General features: G+C 37.1%; 1 protein-coding gene and 1 pseudogene across 5 annotated transcripts in view; one reads left to right on the top strand and one right to left on the bottom strand.

The window, feature by feature from the left end:
- JHY (junctional cadherin complex regulator) overlaps positions 1-16,937 on the top strand; it is a 132,535-nt gene extending 115,598 nt beyond the window's left edge. For 4 of the 5 annotated variants that reach the window (XM_072612912.1, XM_072612910.1, XM_072612911.1 and 1 more), the window contains 2 exons: positions 12,313-12,441; positions 16,304-16,937. In XM_072612912.1, coding sequence (XP_072469013.1) covers positions 12,313-12,441; positions 16,304-16,510 — 336 coding nt within the window. In that variant the 3' untranslated portion in view covers positions 16,511-16,937. Of the gene's footprint in view, positions 1-7,064; positions 7,495-12,312; positions 12,442-16,303 lie in introns of those variants that run through there. The other variant, XM_072612913.1, reaches the window with a different exon arrangement.
- Positions 16,938-22,543: 5,606 nt separating this feature from the next.
- LOC140509183 (elongin-C pseudogene) lies at positions 22,544-22,934 on the bottom strand (annotated as a pseudogene).
- Positions 22,935-23,169: the final 235 nt, after the last annotated feature.

Genomic DNA, 23,169 nt, shown 5'->3' with positions numbered 1-23,169 from the left:
TAGGATCTTTGATCAACACAGTGACCACCAACATCCCAGGGACTCATGATAAAGCATTTATGTCTCCAAGTAGAGATCTGATAGGCTCAGAGTACAGATTGAAGCATTTTTCCTTTTTTTTTTTCTTTTGTGGGGGACTGGGGGAGGAGGAAGAGGAGACATAGCTAATGTGAGAATTGGTTTTGCATAACTATGCATATATATTTGTAATGGGTTTGGTTTTCTTGTCTTCTCAAAGGGCAAAGGAGGGAGAAGAAAGAGAATTTAGAACTGAAAATAAAATGAAATTAAAGTTAAAAATAAAAAATGTATCTAAAATCAAAAGCATCTTATGCAACCCTTCCCAGTAAATATGGGAGTGAAGAAATGATGCCCCACTCCCCACTGTTACTTGACATAGTACTAAAAATGCTAACAATAGGGGTGGAGCCAAGATGGCGAACTAGAAAGACACACATAGGGTCGCCCCACACAGCCCACAAAATACCTGTAGAGAGGGACTCTCAACAAATTCTGGAGCAGCAGAAGTGGAGAACAACAGAGTGGAGGAGATTTCCAGCCCACAGTGACCTGAAAGGCCCATGGGAAACACCAGTTGCACCAGAGGTGGAGCGGAGCACGGAGCCCAGCCCACCCTTGGGCTCAGCACAACGAGAATCTGGGAGTAGGACACCTCAGGGGCGGAATCTCCAGTCACAGAAGCGGGTCCTCAGATCCCTCAACCCACAGGTGCAAAAGGTCAGTGACGGGGTTTTATCAGCTGGCCAGGAAGGGAGAGGGGACTTCCCATAGCTCTGGAAGCAGGCAGCATCCACAGAGGCTGCACACCAGCCCCTATGGACTGCTTCATTGTTGGAGCTTAAAAACCCCTGGGGGCACTGAAGATCTGAGCCTTATCTCAGCCCTGGGTGGAGGCCCTGGCCGAGCCAGTCTTTGTCTCACACTGAATGGAGGCCCTGCCCGTCCAGCTTATCTGAAAATCAGCCCCCTGTGCTGGCTTGGCGGAACTGGAGGCCAGGTTGCTGTGGAGAGGTAAATGCTAAGATTCTGCGCACAAGAATACCTCTCTGTGTCCAGACCAGTACACGCTTGATCGTGCCACCTTGGAGGAACTGAGATCTCACATATTCCCAGAGTATACCCTACTCTTGACAAAGGACCCGAAAGTCAAGTAACTGGTTGGGAAAATGCCCAAAAAAGGGAAAAAAAGTAAGACCATAGAAGGCTACTTTCTTGGTGAACAGATATCTCCTCCCATCCTTTCAGATGAGGAAGAACAATGCTTACCATCAGGGAAAGACATAAAAGTCAAGGCTTCTGTATCCCAAACACCCAAAATAAATATTCAGTGGGCTCAGGCCATGGAAGAGCTCAAAAAGGATTTTGAAAATCAAGTTAGAGAGGTGGAGGAAAAACTGGGAAGAGAAATGAGAGACATGCAAGCAAAGCATGAAAAACAAGTAAATACCCTGCTAAAGGAGACCCAAAAAAATGCTGAAGAAAATAACACCTTGAAAAATAGGCTAACTCAATTGGCAAAACAGGTTCAAAAAGCCAGTGAGGAGAAGAATGCTTTCAAAAGCAGAATTAGCCAAATGGAAAAGGAGATTCAAAAGCTCACTGAAGAAAATAGTTCTTTCAAAATTAGAATGGAACAGATGGAGGCTAATGACTTTATGAGAAACCAAGAAATCACAAAACAAAACCAAAAGAGTGAAAAAATGGAAGAGAATGTGAAATATCTCATTGGAAAAACAGCTGACCTGGAAAATAGATCCAGGAGAGACAATTTAAAAATTATGGGACTACCTGAAAGCCATGATCAAAAAAAGAGCCTAGACATCATCTTTCATGAAATTATCAAGGAAAACTGCCCTGATATTCTAGAACAAGAGGGCAAAATCAATATTGAGAATCCACCAATCACCACCTGAAAGAGACCCAAAAAGAGAAACTCCTAGGAACATTGTGGCCAAATTCCAGAGTTCCCAGGTCAAGGAGAAAATATTGCAAACAGCTAGAAAGAAACAATTCAAGTATTGTGGAAATACAATCAGGATAACACAAGACCTAGCAGGTTCTACATTAAGGGATCGAAGGGTGTGGAATATGATATTCCAGAAGTCAAAGGAACTAGGACTAAAACCAAGAATCACCTACCCAGCAAAACTGAGTATAATACTTCAGGGGAAAAAATGGTCTTTCAAAGAAAGCAAGGACTTTCAAGCATTCTTGATGAAAAGACCAGAGCTGAAAAGAAAATTTGACTTTCAAACCCAAGAATGAGGAGAAGCAGGAAAAGGTAAACAGCAAAGAGAAGTCATAAGGGACTTACTAAAGTTGAACTGTTTACATTCCTACATGGAAAGACAATATTTGTAACTCTTGAAACTTTTCAGTATCTGGGTAGTTGATAGGATTACACACACACACACACACACACACACACACACACACAGCACAGAGCACAGAGTGAATTGAATAGGATGGGATCATATCTTAAAATAATGAAATTAAGCAGTGAGAGAGAAATATATTGGGAGGAGAAAGGGAGAAATGGAATGGGGCAAATTATCTTTCATAAAAGAGGCAAGCAAAAGACTTTTCAGTGGAGGGTAAAAGAGGGGAGGAGAGAGAAAAACATGAAGCTTACCCTCATCATTCTACTAAAGGAAGGAATAAAATGCACACTCATTTTGTTATGAAAACCTATCTTACAGTACAGGAAAGTGGGGGAGAAGGGGACAAGCAGGGTGGGGGGGATGATGGAAGGACAGGCAATGGGAGGAGAGAGCAATTTGAAGTCAACACTCTTGGGGAGGGATAGGATCAAAAGAGAGAATAGAAGCAATGGGGGGCAGGATAGGATGGAGGGAAAAATAGTTAGTCTTACACAACACGACTATTATGGAAGTCATTTGCAAAACTACACATATATGGCCTAAATTGAATTGCTCGCCTTCCCAAAGGGAATGGGTGGGGAGGGAGGGATGAGGAGAAGTTGGAAGTCAAAGTTTTAGGAACAACTGTCAAGTATTGTTCTTGCTACTAGGAAATAAGAAATAGAGGTAATGGGGTATAGAAAGTTATCTGGCCCTACAGGACAAAAGAGAAGATGGGAACAAGGAAAGGGAGGGATGTTAGAAGAGAAGACAGATTGGTGATAGGGGCAATTAGAATGCTTGGCGTTTTGGGGCGGGGGAGGGGAGAAATGGGGAGAAAATTTGGAACCCAAAATTTTGTGAAAATGAATGTTAAAAGTTAAGTAAATAAATTGTTTTTAAAAATGCTAACAATAGTAATAAAACAAGATAAATTGAAGGCATAAAGATAGGTAAAGAGGAGCTCAATGAATGAACATTTATTGTGTCATGTACTGTGCTAAGTATTAGGGATATAAAATGAGGTAAAAGATAGTCCCTGCCCTCAAGGAGCTTACAGTTTATTGGGGGAGATAATATACAAAAAAATACATACAACGTAAGCTATATACAGAATAGGTAGGAAATAATTAACAGAGGAAAGGCATTTAGAATTAAGATTTCCAATAAAAGATGGGATTCTAGTTGGGACCTAAAGGAAGCCAGGGAGCTTAGTAGGAGTATAGGAAGGAGAGTGTTATAGACATGGAGGACAGCTAGAGAGATTGCCTGGAACAAAAGATGGAGTGTTTTCTTCATTGAATAGCCAGGAAGCCAGTCACTAGATCAACAAGTACTGGTAGGGAATAAGATGTAAGAAGTCTGAAAAGATAGAAAGGGGGCTAGGTTTTGAAGAGCTTTGCATACAAAACAGAAGATTTTTGTATTTGATCCTGGAGGGAATAGGGAACCACTGGAGTCAAGTGGGAGGGATGGCATGATCAGATTTGAGTTTTAGGAAAATCACTTTGGTCACTGAATGGAGGATAGATTGGAGAGGGGAGAGCAGGCAGATCTACCAGTAGGCAACTGCATTATCTAGGCATGATGAGGACCTTTGCCAGAATGGTAGTATCAGAGGAGAGAAGGGGACACAGTGAGGAGATGTTACAGAGCATGAAGTTGACAAGCTTGGGCAACCACTTGCATATGGAGGAGTAGGAGATACTGAGAAAACCAGGATGCCTCCTAAGTCGTGAGCCTGAGGGACTAGAAGGATAGTGTTACCCTCTACAATGGGCTGGGGAGGACTGGGTGGAAAGAAATTGAGTTTTATTTTGGACATTGTGAGTTTCAGATGTCTAGTGGACATCCAGTTTGATGTGTCTGAAAAGCAGTTGGAGATGGGAAATTGGAGGTCAACAGAATGGTTAGGGAAGGACAGGTAGATTTAAGAATTATCAACATAGGGATGGTGATTAAATTCATGGGAGTTGATAAGATCACCAAGTGAAGTAGTAGAGAGGGAAAAGAGAAGAGGATCCAATACAAAACCCTGAGAGACACCTATAGTTAGAAGGCATGATCCAGAGGATCCAGCAGGAATGGTCAGATAGGTAGGAAGAGAACCAGGAGAGAATGGTGTCCTAAAGAAGAGAGAGTATCAGAGAGGAGAGGGTGATCAACATTGTCAAATGTTGCAGAGAGGCCAAGGAGAATGAGGATTGAGAAAAAGTCATTGGATTTGTCAACTAAGAGATCATTAATAACTTTGGAGAGAGCAGTTTTGGTGGAATAAGATAAAAAAACAGATTGTAAGGAGTTAAGAAAAGAATGAGAGGAAAGTAGAAATAATGCCTATTGGCAGATGATACAGTGGTTTTCTTAGAAGAACCTAGATAATCATCAAAAAAACAAACTGAGGCAATAGCTTCAGCAAAACAAAATAAATCCTCAAATATCAGCAGCATTTTATATAGTTATAAAAAATATCCAAGAGGCAATAATAGGGAATCCCATTCCAAATAACAAGATAACATAAAATATCTAGTGATCAATTTACACAAGCACTCCAGAAACTTGTTTAGATTCAATTACAAAGTGCTCATTAAAGAAATAAAGAACAACTTAAATAGCTGGAGGAATAGTCTGTGCTCCTGTCCATGCCATGCCAATATAATAAAAATGACTATACTACCAAAGTTAATTTGCAGTTTTAATGCTATACCAATCAGATTATCAAAGGAATGCTTTACAAAACTTGATAAAATAATACCAAGTCATTTGGAAAAATAAATGATCTAGAATACAGGTGTCACACACATAGTCTGTGTGTTTTATGCAACCCACAATACACCTGAGTGCAGCCCAAGCCAGATTAAAATGTAACTGGGAAATATTTAACAAAATAAATAAAAACACAATAAGATATGTAATATTACATTTTAAAACTAAGTCAATATGCAGCCCACAGAGATCATTATTTATATACAGCTTAGTAGCTCCCATTTCTATTTGAGTTTGACACCACTGATCTAGAATATCAAGAGAAATGATGTAAAAAGGTAAGGACAAATGGGGAATATTCTGAACCTAAAACTGTATTATAAGGAAACAGCCATCAAAGTCATATGTTATTGGTTTAAAAAGCAGTAGATTAATGGAACAGAATAGACGAGGGAAAATCAGGAACAATGGAACTCAATAACCCAGTATTCTATAAACTGGAAAACAAAAACAAAAGAATTCCCTATTTGGTAAAAACTATTGGGAAACCTGGAAAGTAGTCTAACAGAAATTAGGGTTAGACCAACACCTTATATCATATTCCGTGATACATTACAAATGTATGCATGATCATAATATTAAAAATCATACTGTTTTTAAAAGCTAGAGAAGAAGCAGATCATATATATTTCACAGATATAGGAAGGGGATGTATTCTTAACCAAACAAGGGATAGAGGTAATTATCAAGGATAAAAGAGAAAGCACTGATCATATGAAACTGAAAAGCTTCTGCACAAACAGAATTAATGAACCTAAAATAAGAAGAAAAACAGTTGAATAGAGAAAAAAATCTTCGTATCAAATTCCTCAAAAAATGGTTTGGTATCCAAAATATATAGACAACATGTGTGTATGTAGATGTATGTAGTAGATTTACCTATGTAAATATACATATGTACATGCACACATGTCTGTATATATACTTATACATATATGTACACATAGACATAATGTGTGAATATGTGTGTGTTTGTTTATTCAGTTATTTGTTTATATAGCCAAAACCTACCCCATAATAGATGGGTAGTTAAAAGAACTAAAAGTTCTCAAAAAAGAATTACATACTTTTACCTCATAGATGAAATCATGATTGAAATCATTAAATATTAAGAGAAATGCAAAACAAAACAACCTTGAAGTTTCATCTCATACCCTGCAAATTTTCAAAGATGACAACAGATGGAAGTATTCAATATTGGAGGAATCATGGGAAGGTAGATACACTAGAGCATTGTTGGTGGAGCTGTAAATTAATATAGCTATTTTGGAGAGCAATTTGTAATTCTACAAATAAATTGATATCCAGACCTTTTGATGCAGAGATAGATTCTGCTACTAAGCTTATGCCCCAAAACGGCCATTGATAAGAAAGTCCCCATATTTACCAAAATATTTATAGCAGCACTTTTTGTGATAGCTAAGAATTGGAAACAAAATAGATGCTCATCTGTTGGGAAACTGGCTGAAGTGTAGTAAATGATTTGTGTTATAAGAAATGATGAATGTGATGAATAAAGAGAAGTAAGGAAAGATCCTCATGAACTGACACAGAGTAAAGCAAGCAAAGACAAGAAAGCAATATACAAACCTTGTATGTAAATCTATAAACCTTGTATAAAAAATTAAAAGTTTTTAAATAGTATCATCAAATAAGTTCTAGAATAATGAATTGAAAAAGAAGTGAGAGGTTTAGAGGAAAAATTTGGAAGAAGAATTAACAGATTAGTATAAGCATCATAAGACATTACCCAAGAAACAGACTCATCCAATTGGACCAAATAGAAATCAGTAACTCCATGAGATAAAAATTAAAAAAACAAAAAATAAATGCTGAAACAAGATCAAACACTTGAAAAAAATTTTTAAAAAATGTTCAGTATCTCTTACATAAAGATATCTAATATAACTGTTTTAGAAAAATAGGTCGAGATGAAATCTAATAATCATTGGAGGAATGGAAAACCACGCCTAAAACAAAATTTTAAAAAATCAAGCCTGCAGAATATGTTTCATGAACTATTAATGAATCCTGCCCAGACCTATGGGAACAACTATGCAAATGAAAATAGGAAAGAATGCACCGGTCAGCTCCTGAAAGAAATCTCCAAATCAAATCTCCCACCAACGTCATCACCCAAATTCGAGCTACTTGGTGAAAGAAAATGTACTGCAAGGAGTCAAAAGAGTTCAATTACTAAGGAGTCACAGTCGGAATGACACAATGATTTGGGAGCTACCACCCTAAGGTTTTTTAATTTATTCATTTTTAACTTAAATACAAAAAGACAAAAAAATTACCATGTTCAAAGTACAACATAAAAACAGGATTCAACACAAAACCATGAATTTCCATTTTACACTGCCTGTTTTTTTAAATGTAATAAATACTAAGTCATTTTCAAAGCTATCCTGCTTTTCTATGCTTCCTCCTAAGTGTTTTTTTTTTTGTTCTGTGTACTTACTATTTTTTTCTCCCTTCCTCCCTACTCTATCATTAGATACAAATATGGGGGGGAGGAGGGTGAAGGGATGGTGTGAGGAGGTAGATCTTAGCTGATTAAAACAAACATAAAATATATGTGTATACATTTATACACATACATATGTGTGTGTGTATGTGTGTATATTTCTATGTATGTAATTTGGGAACTCTGATCAACACAATAACCAGCCATACCTCTTGAGGACTTCTAATGAAATCTGCTGCTTATTTACTGACAAAGAGGTGATGGACTCGGAGGATAGATTGGTGTGTGTAATGCGTGTTTATTAGAGTCAATGAGGAATTTTGTTTTGCTTGACTGAATGCTTGTAGCAGGGATTTTATTTTTCTTGCTTTCTCAAGTTGAGGAAGAGAAAAGTAAGAAGGTGAGAAGGCTGATCTTTGCTTGAAAATAAAATTTAATTTAAAAAAAGAAATTTTATGGAATCGAGAAATAGAGTACCTTGTTTGAAAAAAACAAACGTAGAGACCAGCATCACTGGATTGTAGAGGGCTGGTGGGGAGGGAGAGTAAGTATAAGAAGACTAGGAAGGTAGAAAGGGAGGGGGAAGGTTATAACATGTTTTAAAAGCTAAACAGAGGATCTTATATTTTATCCCAGAGGTACTAGAGAGTCACTGGGGTTTATTGAATATGAGGTTGACATGGTCAGCCCGAAGGTTTAGGAGGATTGATTAGAGTGAGAAGAGACTTGAGGCAGGGAGATCAACCAACAGGCTGTTGAAATAATCAAGGTAGGAGGTAATGAGGGTTTGTACCAGGCTAGTTGTGGTGTCAGATAAAAGAAGGTGGCATATAGGAGAGATATTACGAAGGTAGAATCAACATGACTTGGTGTCTGCTTGGATATGGGATGGGAAGGTAAGAATGAAGAGTCAAGGATGTCAGCCTTTTATGTAACTGAATTTTATATAACAAGGATAACCCTTAGGTTGTAAACCTGGGTGACCGTTAGGAGGGTGGTACCCTTAATAGTAATAGGGAAGTAAGGAAAAGGGGAGAGTTTAAGGTAAGGAAAGAACATAATGAATTTTTAAGATCCTGTACCAGATGTCCAAGAGGTAGTTAAGATAAAAGACAAAGTCAGATGAGAATTTTGAGCTGGATAAATAGGTCTGAGAGTTATCTGCATAGAGATGATAATTGAGGAAATACATGGGTACAACTACAAAACAATCTTTATGGAATTGTACACCTGAATAATTGTGGGGTTGTTAGCTGCTGATTGTCAGGCAAGACAATTTAATAAAAACAATACCACCTAAGGCATTTACTTCTTCAGTGCCATCCCATTTAAACTACCAATAGACTTCATTATAGAGCTAGGAAGATTATAAAATTCATCTGGAGGAACATTACCTCAAGGAAGGTAATGAAAAAGAGTGGAATAGAAGAGGGCCCACCAATGGCAGATCTCAAACTATACTAAATATCAGTAATCATCAAAACTCCTTAGTACTGATTAAGAAGTAGAGAAAACAACCAATAGAACAAATGAGGAAGCAAACATACACAGTAGTATAGTATTTGATAAATGCAAAGACTCTAATTCCTGAAGTAAGAATTCACTATTTAACAAAAATTTCTGAGAAAACTGCAAAGCATTCAGAGAGAAATTAGGTTTAGACCATAGGTTCCCAAAGTGGGTAATATTGCCCCCTGGGGGCTGGGGAGTTGGAATGATCCAAGTAGTAGCCTCTGGTACAATTGGGGAGTATTGAATAAAAGGGGTGGTGAAGCATAAGGAAAGAAGTGAAGAAAACTTTGAAAAATTGTTCAAACATGTTTCATCTGTTGTGTAAAGTCATAGTGAGTACATTATTTTCCAATTAAAACACAAAATGCAAATTGATGAGTGGTCAAGTCTGCCAACAGGTCTTAATAAGCAAGTGTTGGCAGGCAGGTTCTCCAAGCATTGTCAAGAAGTCCAGCATGTATCAGCAAGAATATGGGCATGTAAAGATTTGTTTACAATATGATACTATATGGTTACATGACCCAGTTTTACATCATCAAAATTTCAATGCAGGAAAAAACCCACAAATTTACAGTAAATTATTAAATGTAAGACATATAGTTTTTTTTTAAACAAATTTCTTTGGAATGACACAATTTAAGAAAAAAAAATTGGCTTAAAGAAAGTAGATTTCCAGGGAGGCACTGAGTAATTTTTTAAAAGGGGGCAGCAGGCCAAATAAGTTTGGGAACCTCTGGTTTTGACCAGCATCTTATACCATATACCAAGATAAGTTCCAAACGGATACATGACTTAGATATAAAAGGTCATATCATAAATTAGAAAAGCAAAAAAGAAAATGCCCTTTGTGACTATGGAATGAATAAAAGTTCATGACCAAAGAAGAGACAGAGAGATCACAAAGGAAAAAATAGATTACTTTGATTCATCTAAAATAGAAATACTTCACACAAACAAAATTAAGGCAGTTAAAATCATCAGGGTAGGAATAGTTAACTGGGGAAAAAAATCTTAGTAGCAACTTTCTTTAATAAAGGTCTCATATCTAAGATATATAAGGAACTGATTTAAATATAGAATGAGCCATTCCCAAATACCATAAAAAGATAGTTAACACGCAGTTCCCCAAAAAAAATATTCAGACTACTAATAGACATATAAAAATGCTCAGAATCAGTAAGACCTAGAGAAATTCAAATGAAAATTTTGAAGTTCTACCTTATACCTATCAGATTGGCAAAGATGACAAAAATGGAAAATGACAAATCTTGGTAAAGCAGAGGGGAAACAGGCACACTGCTTAGTGTTAGTGGTACCATGAGTTGGTCCACTCTGGAGAGCAATCTGTAACCATACCCAAAAAGTTACAAAGCCATCACTGAGACAGCAAGGCTTACTTGGTATATACCACCTAGGAAGTCAAAGATGAAAAGGTCTTGTATGTACAAAATATTTGCAGCAGTTCTTTTTATAGCAGAAAAAACTGGATATTTATGAAATATCCATTAACTGAGTAACCTCCAAACAAATGGTGTATTAGAGTAATGGAATATTATTGTACTGTAATAAATGACCAAAAGAACAATTTTAGACAAACTTGGGAAGACTTGTATGAACTGATGCAGAGTGAAGTGAACAGAGCCAAGAGGAAAAACTATGCAATTACAACACTGTTAAGAAAACCAAGAAAGACTTGAGAATTCTGATCACTCAGCTCTGAAAGACTTAGCTGCTCTGATCAATACAGTGACCCAAAACAGTTCTGAAGAATTCATGATGAAAAATGCTCTCTACCTCCAGAGAGATGAGGAGAGAACTAATGAAGTCTGAGTGCAAATTAAAGTATAATTTTTTTCTCTTTCGTTATTTTTTTTGCATGTGTTGCATGGCTAATGTGGTAGAAATATGTTTTGTATGATTTCACATGTATAACTGATATCATATTGCTTCCTTTTCCATAAATAGGGGAGGGGCTGAAAGGAGGGAGAGAATTTAGAATTCAGTTTCTTTAAATGTTAAAAATAAATTTTAAAAAACTTTTTTAAAGAAAAGAATTCTGATTGGTGCAGTGACCAATCACAATTCCATAGGACCAATGATGATATATACTACCTACTAAAGTGAAGTAATGAACTCAAGGAGGAGAATGAGACAGATATTTCTGAACATAGCCAATGTGGGGATTTGTTTTGCTTGACTATGCCTATTTGATAGAGATGTTTTTCTTTCAGTTTGGAGTGGGAAGAGTTGGGAGGAATTAGGGCTAGCAATAGGGTTACCAAAATGAAAAGAAAAAAGAAATACAGGGCCTTTGAAGATTTTAAAACTGCTTTTATTTTATGTAAAATGTTACATTTGTACCCTTGAATGGACTTAATGTTTCCTTTAAAACTGTTTACACATGTTATTTGCTTAGCAAACTAATTTTTGTAGGTAATGAAAAGATTAATTTCTAGTGATAAAGGGCTAGAGAACTAAAGAATGTACATATCACTATTATTAATGTTAGAAAAAAATTAATTGTGGAGTTTACATCTGGAAAGATAATTACTCCTTTCCCTATAACATTTCTTTGGGAAAAATAAAATGCACCAAAAATAAAAACAGAAGGAACGTTAATAGAAAGCATACTTAAATAAGATGACTTTGAAAATAACACATTGAATTTGTTGTGTATTTGCAGGCGGTACATGGCACAGATAAATGACCATATTCAAGCCTCTCTGATGCTTTGTATATAGAAATGCTCATCTTGTTTGATGTTTAAGTTCAATTTTTTTTTTAAATTTCTAAGAGTGGCTACAGAGAAACCACTTAAGAGTAAACCATTTCCAACTTGATAAAACATACCTACTTTATCCTTTCTTCTATTGGAAACAGCATAGAAAGAGCAATTGTTTAAAGTTAGAAGCAAAATTGAAAATAAATAGGATGAATGCAGCAGAGAAGTGGATGTATGTGAATTATGCGCTGCTGAGTACACCATGCACTGCAGAACAGATACTGCTGAGCAGAGGAAGATCATGCTTGGAGAGGAAAAATTAATCTATTTCGTTACTACCGCACTTTTTTTTCTACTGTTATTCATCTGTTGAGACCTGCAATGATTATAAATTTAAAACAGGGAGATCTGGTATTGAATGGTGACCAGAATCTTACCACAAATCTTATTTCTTTGAACAGATCAAAACATTAAAGCAACAGAAGGAATATGCAAAACAAGTTAAGGAGTACAACATGAAAGCTCTCTCCTATGGGTCAAAACCACAAACAGCAAAACCCGAGAGTAAATCTTCTATTTCTCGTCAGAAGGTAACAAAATCCTCTCACCAAGACCTGGGTTCCAACAAGAATTTAATCATAAGCCAAATTTTGACCCCTTTCTCCCTTTTGAGGCCTAAAATATATTAGTGGGGTTTTTTTCTACCAAAGAAAGACTCAGTCTAAAGCAACTACATAATGTTACTAAATAATATTTAACATTCATCAAACATGTGGTACCATCCACCTCATTCTTTAAGCTTAGTTCTCTACATGCAGTTTTCCTATATACAATTTCCCCTAGCCTGTAACATGTAAAAAGTAAAATAAGGACATGTCGTTTATGTAAGGTTTTTTAGTTTAAGTTTCCTTGTCTGTAAAATGACGGAATGAACTACATGATCTAGGTGAATTGATTAGCACTTTCATTTTCTGATCCCACCATAAATAACCTAAGAAATTAATATTTTCTATTATTTCTTGTTCGTATGTTTAAAAGAATTCTTTTTTTGTTTTTCTCTAGCTCAACCCCCAAGTTAGGATATTATTAGGGACACATTTATGGTACCTGTCCAAAAAAAAAAAAGATTTCATAAATCACAAAATGCTATTGTTCTCAAAAGTCATCAACCACAAGTTGTTACGTTAGTGAAACATGCATTATAAAGTCACAAGGCTTTGGAGCGCAGCCCTCTAACTTAATAAAAACATCCGATTTTGACAGTAAAATCAGACCTTTTGAATGAGAAACAAATGATACTCTGGTGATTTTATAAATTTGTACTTCATGTTCCTTTTCAGGGCTGTCATATTTTAAATTAAGCCTTCTGTCCTAAGTCCGTTAAGTTCTCAATCCACTTGAGTTTCCATGTGCCACTTTTTATTTTTACAATCTATTATTTATTCATGAATAGATTCAAACCAGCAGATTGTCTGACAAGGAATTCCCACAGAAGTCACTTCCTTTGACTCTCCTCTTAACCTCTTACAATCTGGCTTCTGATCTTATTCCACTAAACCTGTCCTTGACAAAGTTATTGATCTCTTAGTGACAGTTCCAGCGGATTTTTTTCAATCTATTCTCTTTGAGTTCTCTGCAGTCTTTGACACTATTGATACTCTCTCCTAGATTTTCACACCTTTCTCTTCTGATTTTCCTCCAACTTCTCTGACCACCCCTTCTCTGACTCCTTTACTGGATCCTTCTCCAGATCACAGCCTGTAACCATAGGATATCTCTCAGGGTCCTATTCTAGGCCCCCTTCCCTTCTCCCTCTGTGCTTCTTCACTTGGTGGTCTCATCAGCTCCCATTGATTTCAGTACTCTCTCTATGCTGATTCTCAAGTGTACGTTTCCTTCCTGAACGTCTTCTCAGACCTCCAGTCTCCCGTCTCCAACTGCCTTTCAGACATCTTGAACTGGATATCCACTGGATATCTGAAATTCATTAAGTCCAAAACAGAACTTATTATCTTTCCCACTAACTACTACCCACATTCCCTATTATTGTACATCAAAACACCATCCTTTTAGTCCCTCAAATTCTCAACCTAGAAGTCATCCTGGATTCTTCATTTACTCATGCCACCCCAAGCAGTTGCCAAGGACTGTCAATTTCACCTTTGCGACATCTCCTGAATATGCCCCCTTCTCTTCTCTGACATAGCCCTGACCCTGGTACAAGCCCCTCATTACCTAATGCAATAGCTTACTAGTGGGTCTGCCAGTCTCAAGTCTCTCCACGTTCCAATTCATCCTCCAATTCACCATTTAAGTGATTTTCCTAAAGCACAAGTCTAATCATTTCAGCTCCATACTCAGTAAACTCTGGTGGCTTCTTCCAGGGAAAAGACAAAATACTCTATTTGGCATTCAAATTTGGCATTCAGATTTGGCTTTCATAACCTAGTCCCCTCCTACCTTTCTTATACCTTATTCCCCAACACTTCAATCCAGTGACACTGCCTTTCTGTGTATCCCATGAACAAGACACTCCATCTCTTGGCTCCAGGAATTTTCACTCTCCTTCCTCCTTTAACTACTGACCTCCTTGGCTTTCCTTAAATCCCAATTAAAATCTCACCTTCTGCAGGAAGCCTTCCCCAGCCTCTCTTAATTCTAGTGCCTTTTTTCTGTTAATTATTTCCTATTTATCCTATATGTAGCTTGCTTTGTACTTTATTTGTTCACATGTTGACTTCTCTATTAGATTGTAAACTCCTTAAGGTCAGGGACTGTCTTTTGCCTCTTTTTGTATTTTTAGTGCTTACCACAGTCCCTCAAAAATAGAAAACACATAATAAATGTTGATTGATTGATTGTTTGACTTAAGAGGGTCAGCACAGCTTGTAGAGTTGGAAGACCTGAGTTCAAACTCACCTTTGTCATGTACCAAGCTTTGTGGCGTCTCTGAAAATTAGTTTCCTCATTTCTTAAAATTGAAATCATATCACCTATTCTACATAAATTATAAGATTATTTTAAAATCAAATTAGATAATGTAGGATACAGTGGAATAGAATATTGGACCAGGAGTCAGGAAGACTGAGTTAAAATCTGGGCTCAGATACTATAGTAGCTGTATGACCCTGGGCAAGTCATTTCACTCTGTTTGCCCCATCCTTATTTGTAAAATGAGCTGGAGAAGGAAATGGCAAACTGCTCCAGTGTCTTTGCCAAGAAAACCCCAAATGGAGTCATAAAGACTCAAACACAACTGAAATGAGTGAACAACAACAAAACATCTTTTTTGTTTATTGTGCTATATATTACATAGCACATTATAATTATTATATAGCAGTATTATATAGTAGCATATCCAATATGTGCTATTAAAAAATTTTTTTAATCCAAACATGTGGAGAACTCTCCAGGTAAGATACTTTATTTACCACTTTGCATTGGTAAATTAATGGCTGGGATCCTGTCAAGTTAAATAACTTCCTGGGATTACACAGCCCTTGTGTCAGAAGTAGGATTTGGTCCCAAGTCATCCTGACCCCAACACTCATCTTCCAACTCCCTACCCTGATACCTCTTGATACATCCAAATAAAAGAGGTTTATGATGATGATGATAGACATACAGCGAGAGAGCTAGAATTTTGTTAGGGAGTTTCTCCCCTCCCCCCCCCATTGCTGACCCTAAATTTACTGTTTGTGCTTATCTCAGCTACTGAAGTTTTTTTTATTACTATTTCATATGTATTTGGTATAATTAAGTATTAAAGCTGGATACTATAATAAGTTTTAACATTCCATTCAGTTAATATTGAAATATCTTTCTCAATTTTGACCTAAAAAATTATGTCTAGTAGACTAAATGTTTCTCATAAGCACTTAGGTTTTGTAAAGGTGCATCAAATAGAAAAAGTAAGGTGATTTCCTATATCAAAAAGCTTCTGGAGTTCTGGAACTCTGGGAAGAGTGAAGCTTCTATGACTGTGGCTATGTTTTACATGCCCTGTAATTATGCATTCAGTTTCCAACCGACATCAGTCCTTTTTGGATGAAAAGATCTTGCTATTTCTGTAAAAGAAACTTGGTTTGAATGAGAATGTCGAACTAAATTAGACATACACATCTCTGACATTTTGAGGAAGCTGAATTTTATTTTGAGGCCATTCCAAGAATAAAGGAAAACGTGATTCAATCTTGGTCTGTGCATTTTTCCTACATAGCATTGTATTGTACTTAGTTGATTTTGTTTAAATTGTGTTGCGTTATGTTGAATTATGTGCATTTTCAATTTGATCTCTATTTTTTGCATGATTTTCAGTGTGAGAGAGGAAGAGCAGGTTACTACTAAAAAGTTCCTTTATAATACAAGTAGCTATTTTCTAAAATTGACTTTATAGATGGCTGTCTGGTCTCACTTTCCCTTTTAAATGAATTTTAATCTTCATATTTTCAGGCTTTGGAATATGCCAGGAAAATTCCGAAACCCAAACCAGTTTTGGCATCGAATCTGAATGATCAAGAATCAAAGCAAAAGAGAAATCTGTCTTGTTCTGAAAAAGAAAGAAATTTACCTGAAATCTCATTGCTAGAAGTGCTACAGAGCAGACACGAAAGAGAAAAACAGGCTGTGGCTGCTTTCAAAGTCCTTCACATTGTGTAGAAAATGTGTCCTTATGAAGACCTAATAGGAGCAAGGTATATGAAAGAAGGAAACTCCAATCCAATTCATCCCTGTAGACAGTGCCTGCCTTTCATTCCAATCAGGATACGTTCTGTATGTGTTTCCATGGGATTAAAAATATAGGGCCATATTACATAATTTGCTTTCTTTTAAGTCAGAAATCATATTGAAATCATTTACTTTTCAAATCAGTAAGAATTTGGGCTAATGACCAGACAATAAAGCTTTTAGTTTAATAATATTGGGTGTTTTGATTTTTTAAGTATGCATGTTTTTGTTTTACAGAATGCCACCAATGATGTTACATGAAATTTGTTGGTTCATACTTTGTCTCTTTCTTGTTAAGGAAAATATTTTTAAAGGAATTTCATTTTCTACTACAATAAAATTTGCATGGATTAATTGAGCATGAAGTAAATTTTGAATCAATATTTCACAAAACTGTGAAAATCATAGATGGAGTTTCTAATATATTTGGGTATATGTGCATATATGTGTATATGTCTATTGTGGAAAAATCCAGAAATGGGAGCACATTTTGCTGTGTCCATTTAAGATGAACATATTTCATTGTTCAAGAAAGCATCAAGGTAAAGCATATTATTAGATTTAACTGAGTGGATCCAGAACTACCCAACTGAATTCAGGCAAATCTGAAGAAATACACTGTAAAATACTCATTTCAATACAAGCAGTATTAAGCACCTACTAGATGCCACTCACTAGGTACTAGGAATACAAAGGTGAAAACCACACAGTTCACATCTTCAGGGAGTAAAGGAGAAAGCCTGATAAAGTGCTGCAAGAAAATTTGAGGAGAAAATCCCTTTTGGCTGGTTTCATGAAGGTGACACCTGAACTGAGTCTTCAATAAAGAGAATTTCCAAAGTTGAAGATGGGGAGATGGTTCAGGCAGGGGAAATGATCTGTGCCAATGCCAGCAGTTAACAGGTAAGACAGGGGAAATTCCATCCACTCCAATTTTACTGAGACATAGAAGACATGAAAGGGGAGGAATGTGAAGGAAGAAAGTTACATGGAGTTAGATTATAGAAGTCCTCAAATGCTGGTTTAAGGAGTTTTTCTTACTTCAGGGATGTGATTTGATTACACAGGATGTCCCAAAAACCTTAAGTCCATTTTTGAACTTTCGAGTTTAAAACTATTGTTTTGGAGGATGGATTGGAAAGGAGACTAAGACTGGAGAAAGAAATGGGGCTTGTGCCACAGTGCAGGGAAGAGGTGATATGGACCTCAAATAGGTGGTAGATGTGTTTATAGAGGAGGAGGGGCAGATGCAAAAGATGTAGAGGTTGAGTTGACAGAACCTTGAAATGGATTTGGAGTGGGGGCCAGTTGGAGGAGAGAGAAAGGAAAAGGAAAGGGAAAATCAAAGTTGACTTCAAAGTTTTGGGTAGAGGGTAGAACATCAACAGAAATAAGAAAATTGAAGGAGGGGCAGGTTTCAGAAAGAGTCATCATTATCTGATTACATAAATTTCTTGGCTTTCTATACATCTCAAATAATTCAAAACAATGTCAACTGTTTTTACTCTTATGCCAGCACTATCACTTCCAAGGTGGTTCTAGGCAAACTTAAATAATTGTATAATTGTTAATTCATACTGGGGGTATTTATTGAATGTAAGTTTTGATAATTAGCTTTACTTGCTACACATGAAATGCATCTGTAAAATTTGCAATTCTTAAACTGTTATTGGAAAATAGTATTTTTTCCTGATTTCCTTAATCTACCCGATACTATGTAGAAAATTTAGACATGCATGGCCATATCTAGTTATGCTTAATATTCTATATAGAAGCAAAATTGTGTTTTCCTACATATGTGTTCAATTTCTAAATTTGCCCTCAAGGCATAGAAACCTTTTATATAACTTGGTGTGAAATAAAAGCTACATAGAAATTTAGTTAGATACCTTCTTCCCAAAGTCACCATGCTATTAGAGGCAAAATGGCAATCACATCAAAAAGAAAAGGATATGAAGTTATTTCTAGGATTTTTTTCATCACATAGTTTGACAAAGAGGGGTGCAAAAAGTGAGAATTTTGGAACCTTACAGCCAGAAGAGATCTTGTTATGTACATATATGTATGTATGTATATATATATGTGTGTGTATACATACATATACATATGTGTGTATACATATATATACAAATATGTATATATACATATATATGGGAAATTGGGGGCTACAAATATGAAGTTATTTGTGCAGTACCATATAGCAATTATTTGGAAGACCTCAGATCTTTCTGAGTATTACTGTAACTGCCACCCAAACACCTTTGGAGTGTTTGAGTCTCCAAAAAGTAAAGACTCTCTAGGGTAATAGTGAAAGCATTTGGGAATAGATGGTTGGCATAGCTCGCATTTATGTAGTGCCTTAGAGTTTATAAATCACTTTCTTTATATAACCCATTCTTCCTCTTCTGCCATCTCTAAGTACATACATACTGAGTTCAATTGGAAAAGTAACCTTTCCCTGCTCCACTACTGGGAAATCTCAGGCTGTCATTCATGTATATTTCATATATATATATATGAAATGAAATATATAATATTATAAATATATAATACATTATATTATTATATTATATATAAATATATAATATAAATATATAATATATGAAATAATAAATGAAATATATGAAATATAAATTCATATATGTGTATGTATATATGTATATATACCTAGATTTCCACAAGTGTAGGGAAAAAGAGGTCCCCAGACTTAGAACTCAAGGATATGCTGTAGACACATTCAATAATACAAATAACGGGTGAAGACAGAGAAAACAAGAACTCACACACACTCATAAATAAATGCAGAAAATATATAAAGAATTTTCAGTGACCCATAAATGACTAATACAGTTCTCTTTCCTCTTTGGTGAGTCCCACTTTTCCAGGATTCTAAAGTCCTCCAGAGTCATATTGCCACCCAATGGTAAACTCCCCTCACAAGGGATTGCTAGACAGATAACACCCTGACATCACTATGAATTCTATATTTATCCCCACAATGACCCATATAGACATGTAACTAGATATTATTATTCCAAGGACTTAAGAGTCTCCTTAGAAGAAAAACCTGCTTAGGATGCCTAGCATCCCAACATTTCCATGACTCTCACTATCACCCCAAAGAGATCCATACAGGCATATGGTTTAAATGGTACTGCTCTGAGGACTTGGATTCTCCTCAGAAGAGAAACAAAGTTGAGGTTGCCAGACATACATACAATTCCCTTCTCGTTGGATCCTTAAAATCAAAATTTAGCATAATAATAGAGTTCGAAGTCCTGATTCTTTTCTCATCATACCTTTATTCACTTGCTATATTACTCCATCTTACAGGGCTGAGTGTGCAGACCTCTTTCCAAGAGACTGACACTGTTCAACAACTCTCCAAAACTCCCTCTTCTCTTATAGAAGGCTAGAAGGCTAAAATTCTGGAACTCTCAAACATGCAATTGCTGCAGAGACAACCCCTGAAGAACTTTAAGCCTTCCTCCAAAGCTAGAGTTCAGAAATTCTCAGACTACATGGTTCCTCTCTCTGTAGCTGTGGTTGAGAGGTCTTCAGGTTTATGTTTAGGACTGAGAATTCTCCTCTGTAGACACATGTAGCTCCCATGTGCCTTGGGTAAATGCAGCCATGAACTAGGGTTCATGATTATCTCTGCTGCACTCCCAGATCTGTCCCTCAAAAGGGAAAAGATCCAGGTCTTTGAACTCCCTTTTATAGGCCAATGTAAAGGAATGGCTCCTCCCATAACTTCCAGCATCAGTAAAATTAGTCCTGCCAGAGGTTCCATAGTTATGTCAACCACTTCCATCAGAAGATGAATGAATGAATGAAGTATTAATGACTTACTATGCGCTAAGTTCTAGGGATAAATAGAAAAATAAGAGAGTAGTACCTGCTCTCAAGTTCATATGCCAATGAAGGAGACAGTGCATATTGAAGAATTCAGCTGCAAGTCAGATGGAAAAGTTCCATAGCCCTTAAGGGACAATGATAAAGCATGTGTTAATGCCTCTCATTTAATGTCATTTCCACTGATAAAATCATATCAGCTTTTGATGCCAAACCATGTAACAGCTTCAAGGATTTAATGGCAATAACTTTTTATAGAATCTACAGGAACAGTGGCCAGGCTGCACGTCCACAGGAATTGCTTCCTAGGATGAGATCTGAAGGCAGTGGTCTGAGTGAGTTGCTATTTACAAGTTTCTTGGGTTCAGGGTCCTGGGCTGTCTCCATCATGGTCTAAGACTTGGTGGTCAAGATGGTGGCAATGGCAATAGTTTGATTTTCCTGGCACATGCTATCTTCTGTCTCTCCTTCAAAGTATCTAGGTAGCTTGGCCTGCTCTGGCAATTGGTGGGGATAGCTGGCCCCTTCTCCAGAGGGGCTTCCTCCACAGACTATGGTTGTAAGGTTTGGGTATCTAGCAGAAATGCTGCAGGAGGTGAGTAGGAAGAAGGGGAACAGGGCTCCTGTGCCTATCTGTCTCCTGGTGGCAGTTGGTCACTCTTAGTTCCTGGGGTTGATGAAAAAGGTGAGCCCTTTATCCACCATAATTTCTCCCCTCAATAGTGGCTGTAGAGGGGGGATAGAAGTAAGTCAGGTAGTTTGAGAGGGCACTGCTATTCCTAAGGCTCTTGGGTTCATGTTTCTGAGTTGTCCCTATCAAGGGCTGAGAAACGCTGATGGTCAAGGATGTGGTGGTGGTGGTTTGGCTTGCCCAGTGCCTCCTGTCTCTCAGGATTTATAAATCAAAATCCCAAACAAAAGTTGACCACCCTGAAGATTAAATTTGTCTATGTAGTCTCTTGAACCACCCTGTGCCCTTAAATCAACCCTGTGGGTAGGTTATGTCAGTATTATTGTCCCCATTTTACAGATAAGGACACTAAAGGTGAAGTAACTTTCCCAAGCTGTGCCCTGAGCTTGGCATAGCAACAATTCTTTGTGCTCACTCTGGCAAAATCACATAATTATTTTATCACTTTGACCAGCACCAGGTGTTCTCTGAGCTTAGGCGAGCACCTGCAGTACCCATGTTCAGGTCATGAAGTCCTCATTGTTGTTAGCTCTCATTGGCAGGGCCACAGCCCCTGTGTAGCCATTGGTGTAAGTATTGAGACCTCCACACACTACCTCGGGTCCCCCCCACTACAGGTTGGGCATGGCATATGTGTCCTTCCTTTTAAGTCATTCCCTCTCTTTGACATTAAACTTGTTTGATTCCTCTCCTGTCTCTACCCTGCTCTGTTCACTGCATCCACCCACAGGTTAGAAGCCTGTTCAGTCCAAGTGACAGACACAAACTTAGGTCTGAAGACTCAGAAACCTCGCTTTCCATTCAGCCATGCTATCACTTATCACTCTATTAGGGGTGAGATAATGAGTCTGGACCATAATTTAGTGATCAAATAGTACATACAGTAAAATGAGAACAAAAGACACATGAATATCAAGCCCCTCAGACACAGCCTACCCACTCTAGTAGGTATGGAATCAGGAGATGTGGATTTCCTTTGTTGTACAATGGAAATAGCAACAACTTAGAACTGGAATCAAAAGCCCAGAGTTTGAAAACTGGCAATACTACCTCTCACATGTGTGACCTTAGACAAGTCACCTTTTTGTGTCGTAGTTTCCTCCTCTGGAAAAGCTGGGATTTTGCTGTAAGTGTTCTAAGGTCCCTTCCTGCTCATAGTCTCTAATCTTTCTTGATCCTGTAAATTGGAGGTGGAACTCAAACCCAAGTGACTTCTTTTTTTTCTAATTGGCATATTTGTTTATTTTTTATTTAGTAAAAATGTTATTTAAGTTGCAAAACAAGTTTCAACTCTGATTGCTATGCAAAAGAAAGGACTGAAGGTATCTGCTATGCAATGAACTTTACAATTCTCAGTCACCCCCCCACACACACACACACGCACACAATGTGCTATATGAAAAAAGTTACTAACTGAACTACAGGCATTAAATACTGAAAAATTTGGCAGTTTATTATAATTTATTTTATCAAACAATCTAGGAAGTTCGCAGCCATCAGCAATTCCAGTGCAATTTCAGGTGCAATTGAGAATTCAGGAATCTCTGTAGAGTTGTTAGTGTAGCGAACCTTGTAGGTAAAATACATGCATACTTTTGACAGCACATGTGATGGAATTTCTCTAAAATTAACCTCATTGGTTTCATTTTCAGCAGACTGACCTGGGCCACTTAACATGGCTTTTATTGTTCCTGATGTTAAAGTATGCTCCCTTTTCATAATAAATTCATGACCATCAGAAGATATCAATTTCACACACATAGCATCTGGGCCCTCTCACCCACTATATGTTTTCTCTTCTCCATCCATCATCTCCTTGTGAAATCATATTTTCTTTCCACAAGAATTTTAACAAAACACCTTCTTGTCAGTTCTGCAACGACTGCAGCTCAGTCCCCACTCACCACCACAGCCCTTGCTTCCAGGGCTGTCCCCCAGCTCCACGGGCCCCAGCCACCTGCCCCCCAAGTGACTTCTGACTTGAAGTCCAGCATTTTGTCCAGTAGACCACACTACTTCTCTAATGTTTAAAATGTATGTAAGG

This window comes from Notamacropus eugenii, chromosome 5, assembly GCF_028372415.1.
Source record: "Notamacropus eugenii isolate mMacEug1 chromosome 5, mMacEug1.pri_v2, whole genome shotgun sequence".
Lineage (NCBI taxonomy): Eukaryota > Metazoa > Chordata > Mammalia > Diprotodontia > Macropodidae > Notamacropus > Notamacropus eugenii.
This window is presented reverse-complemented; position numbering and strand designations above follow the sequence as displayed.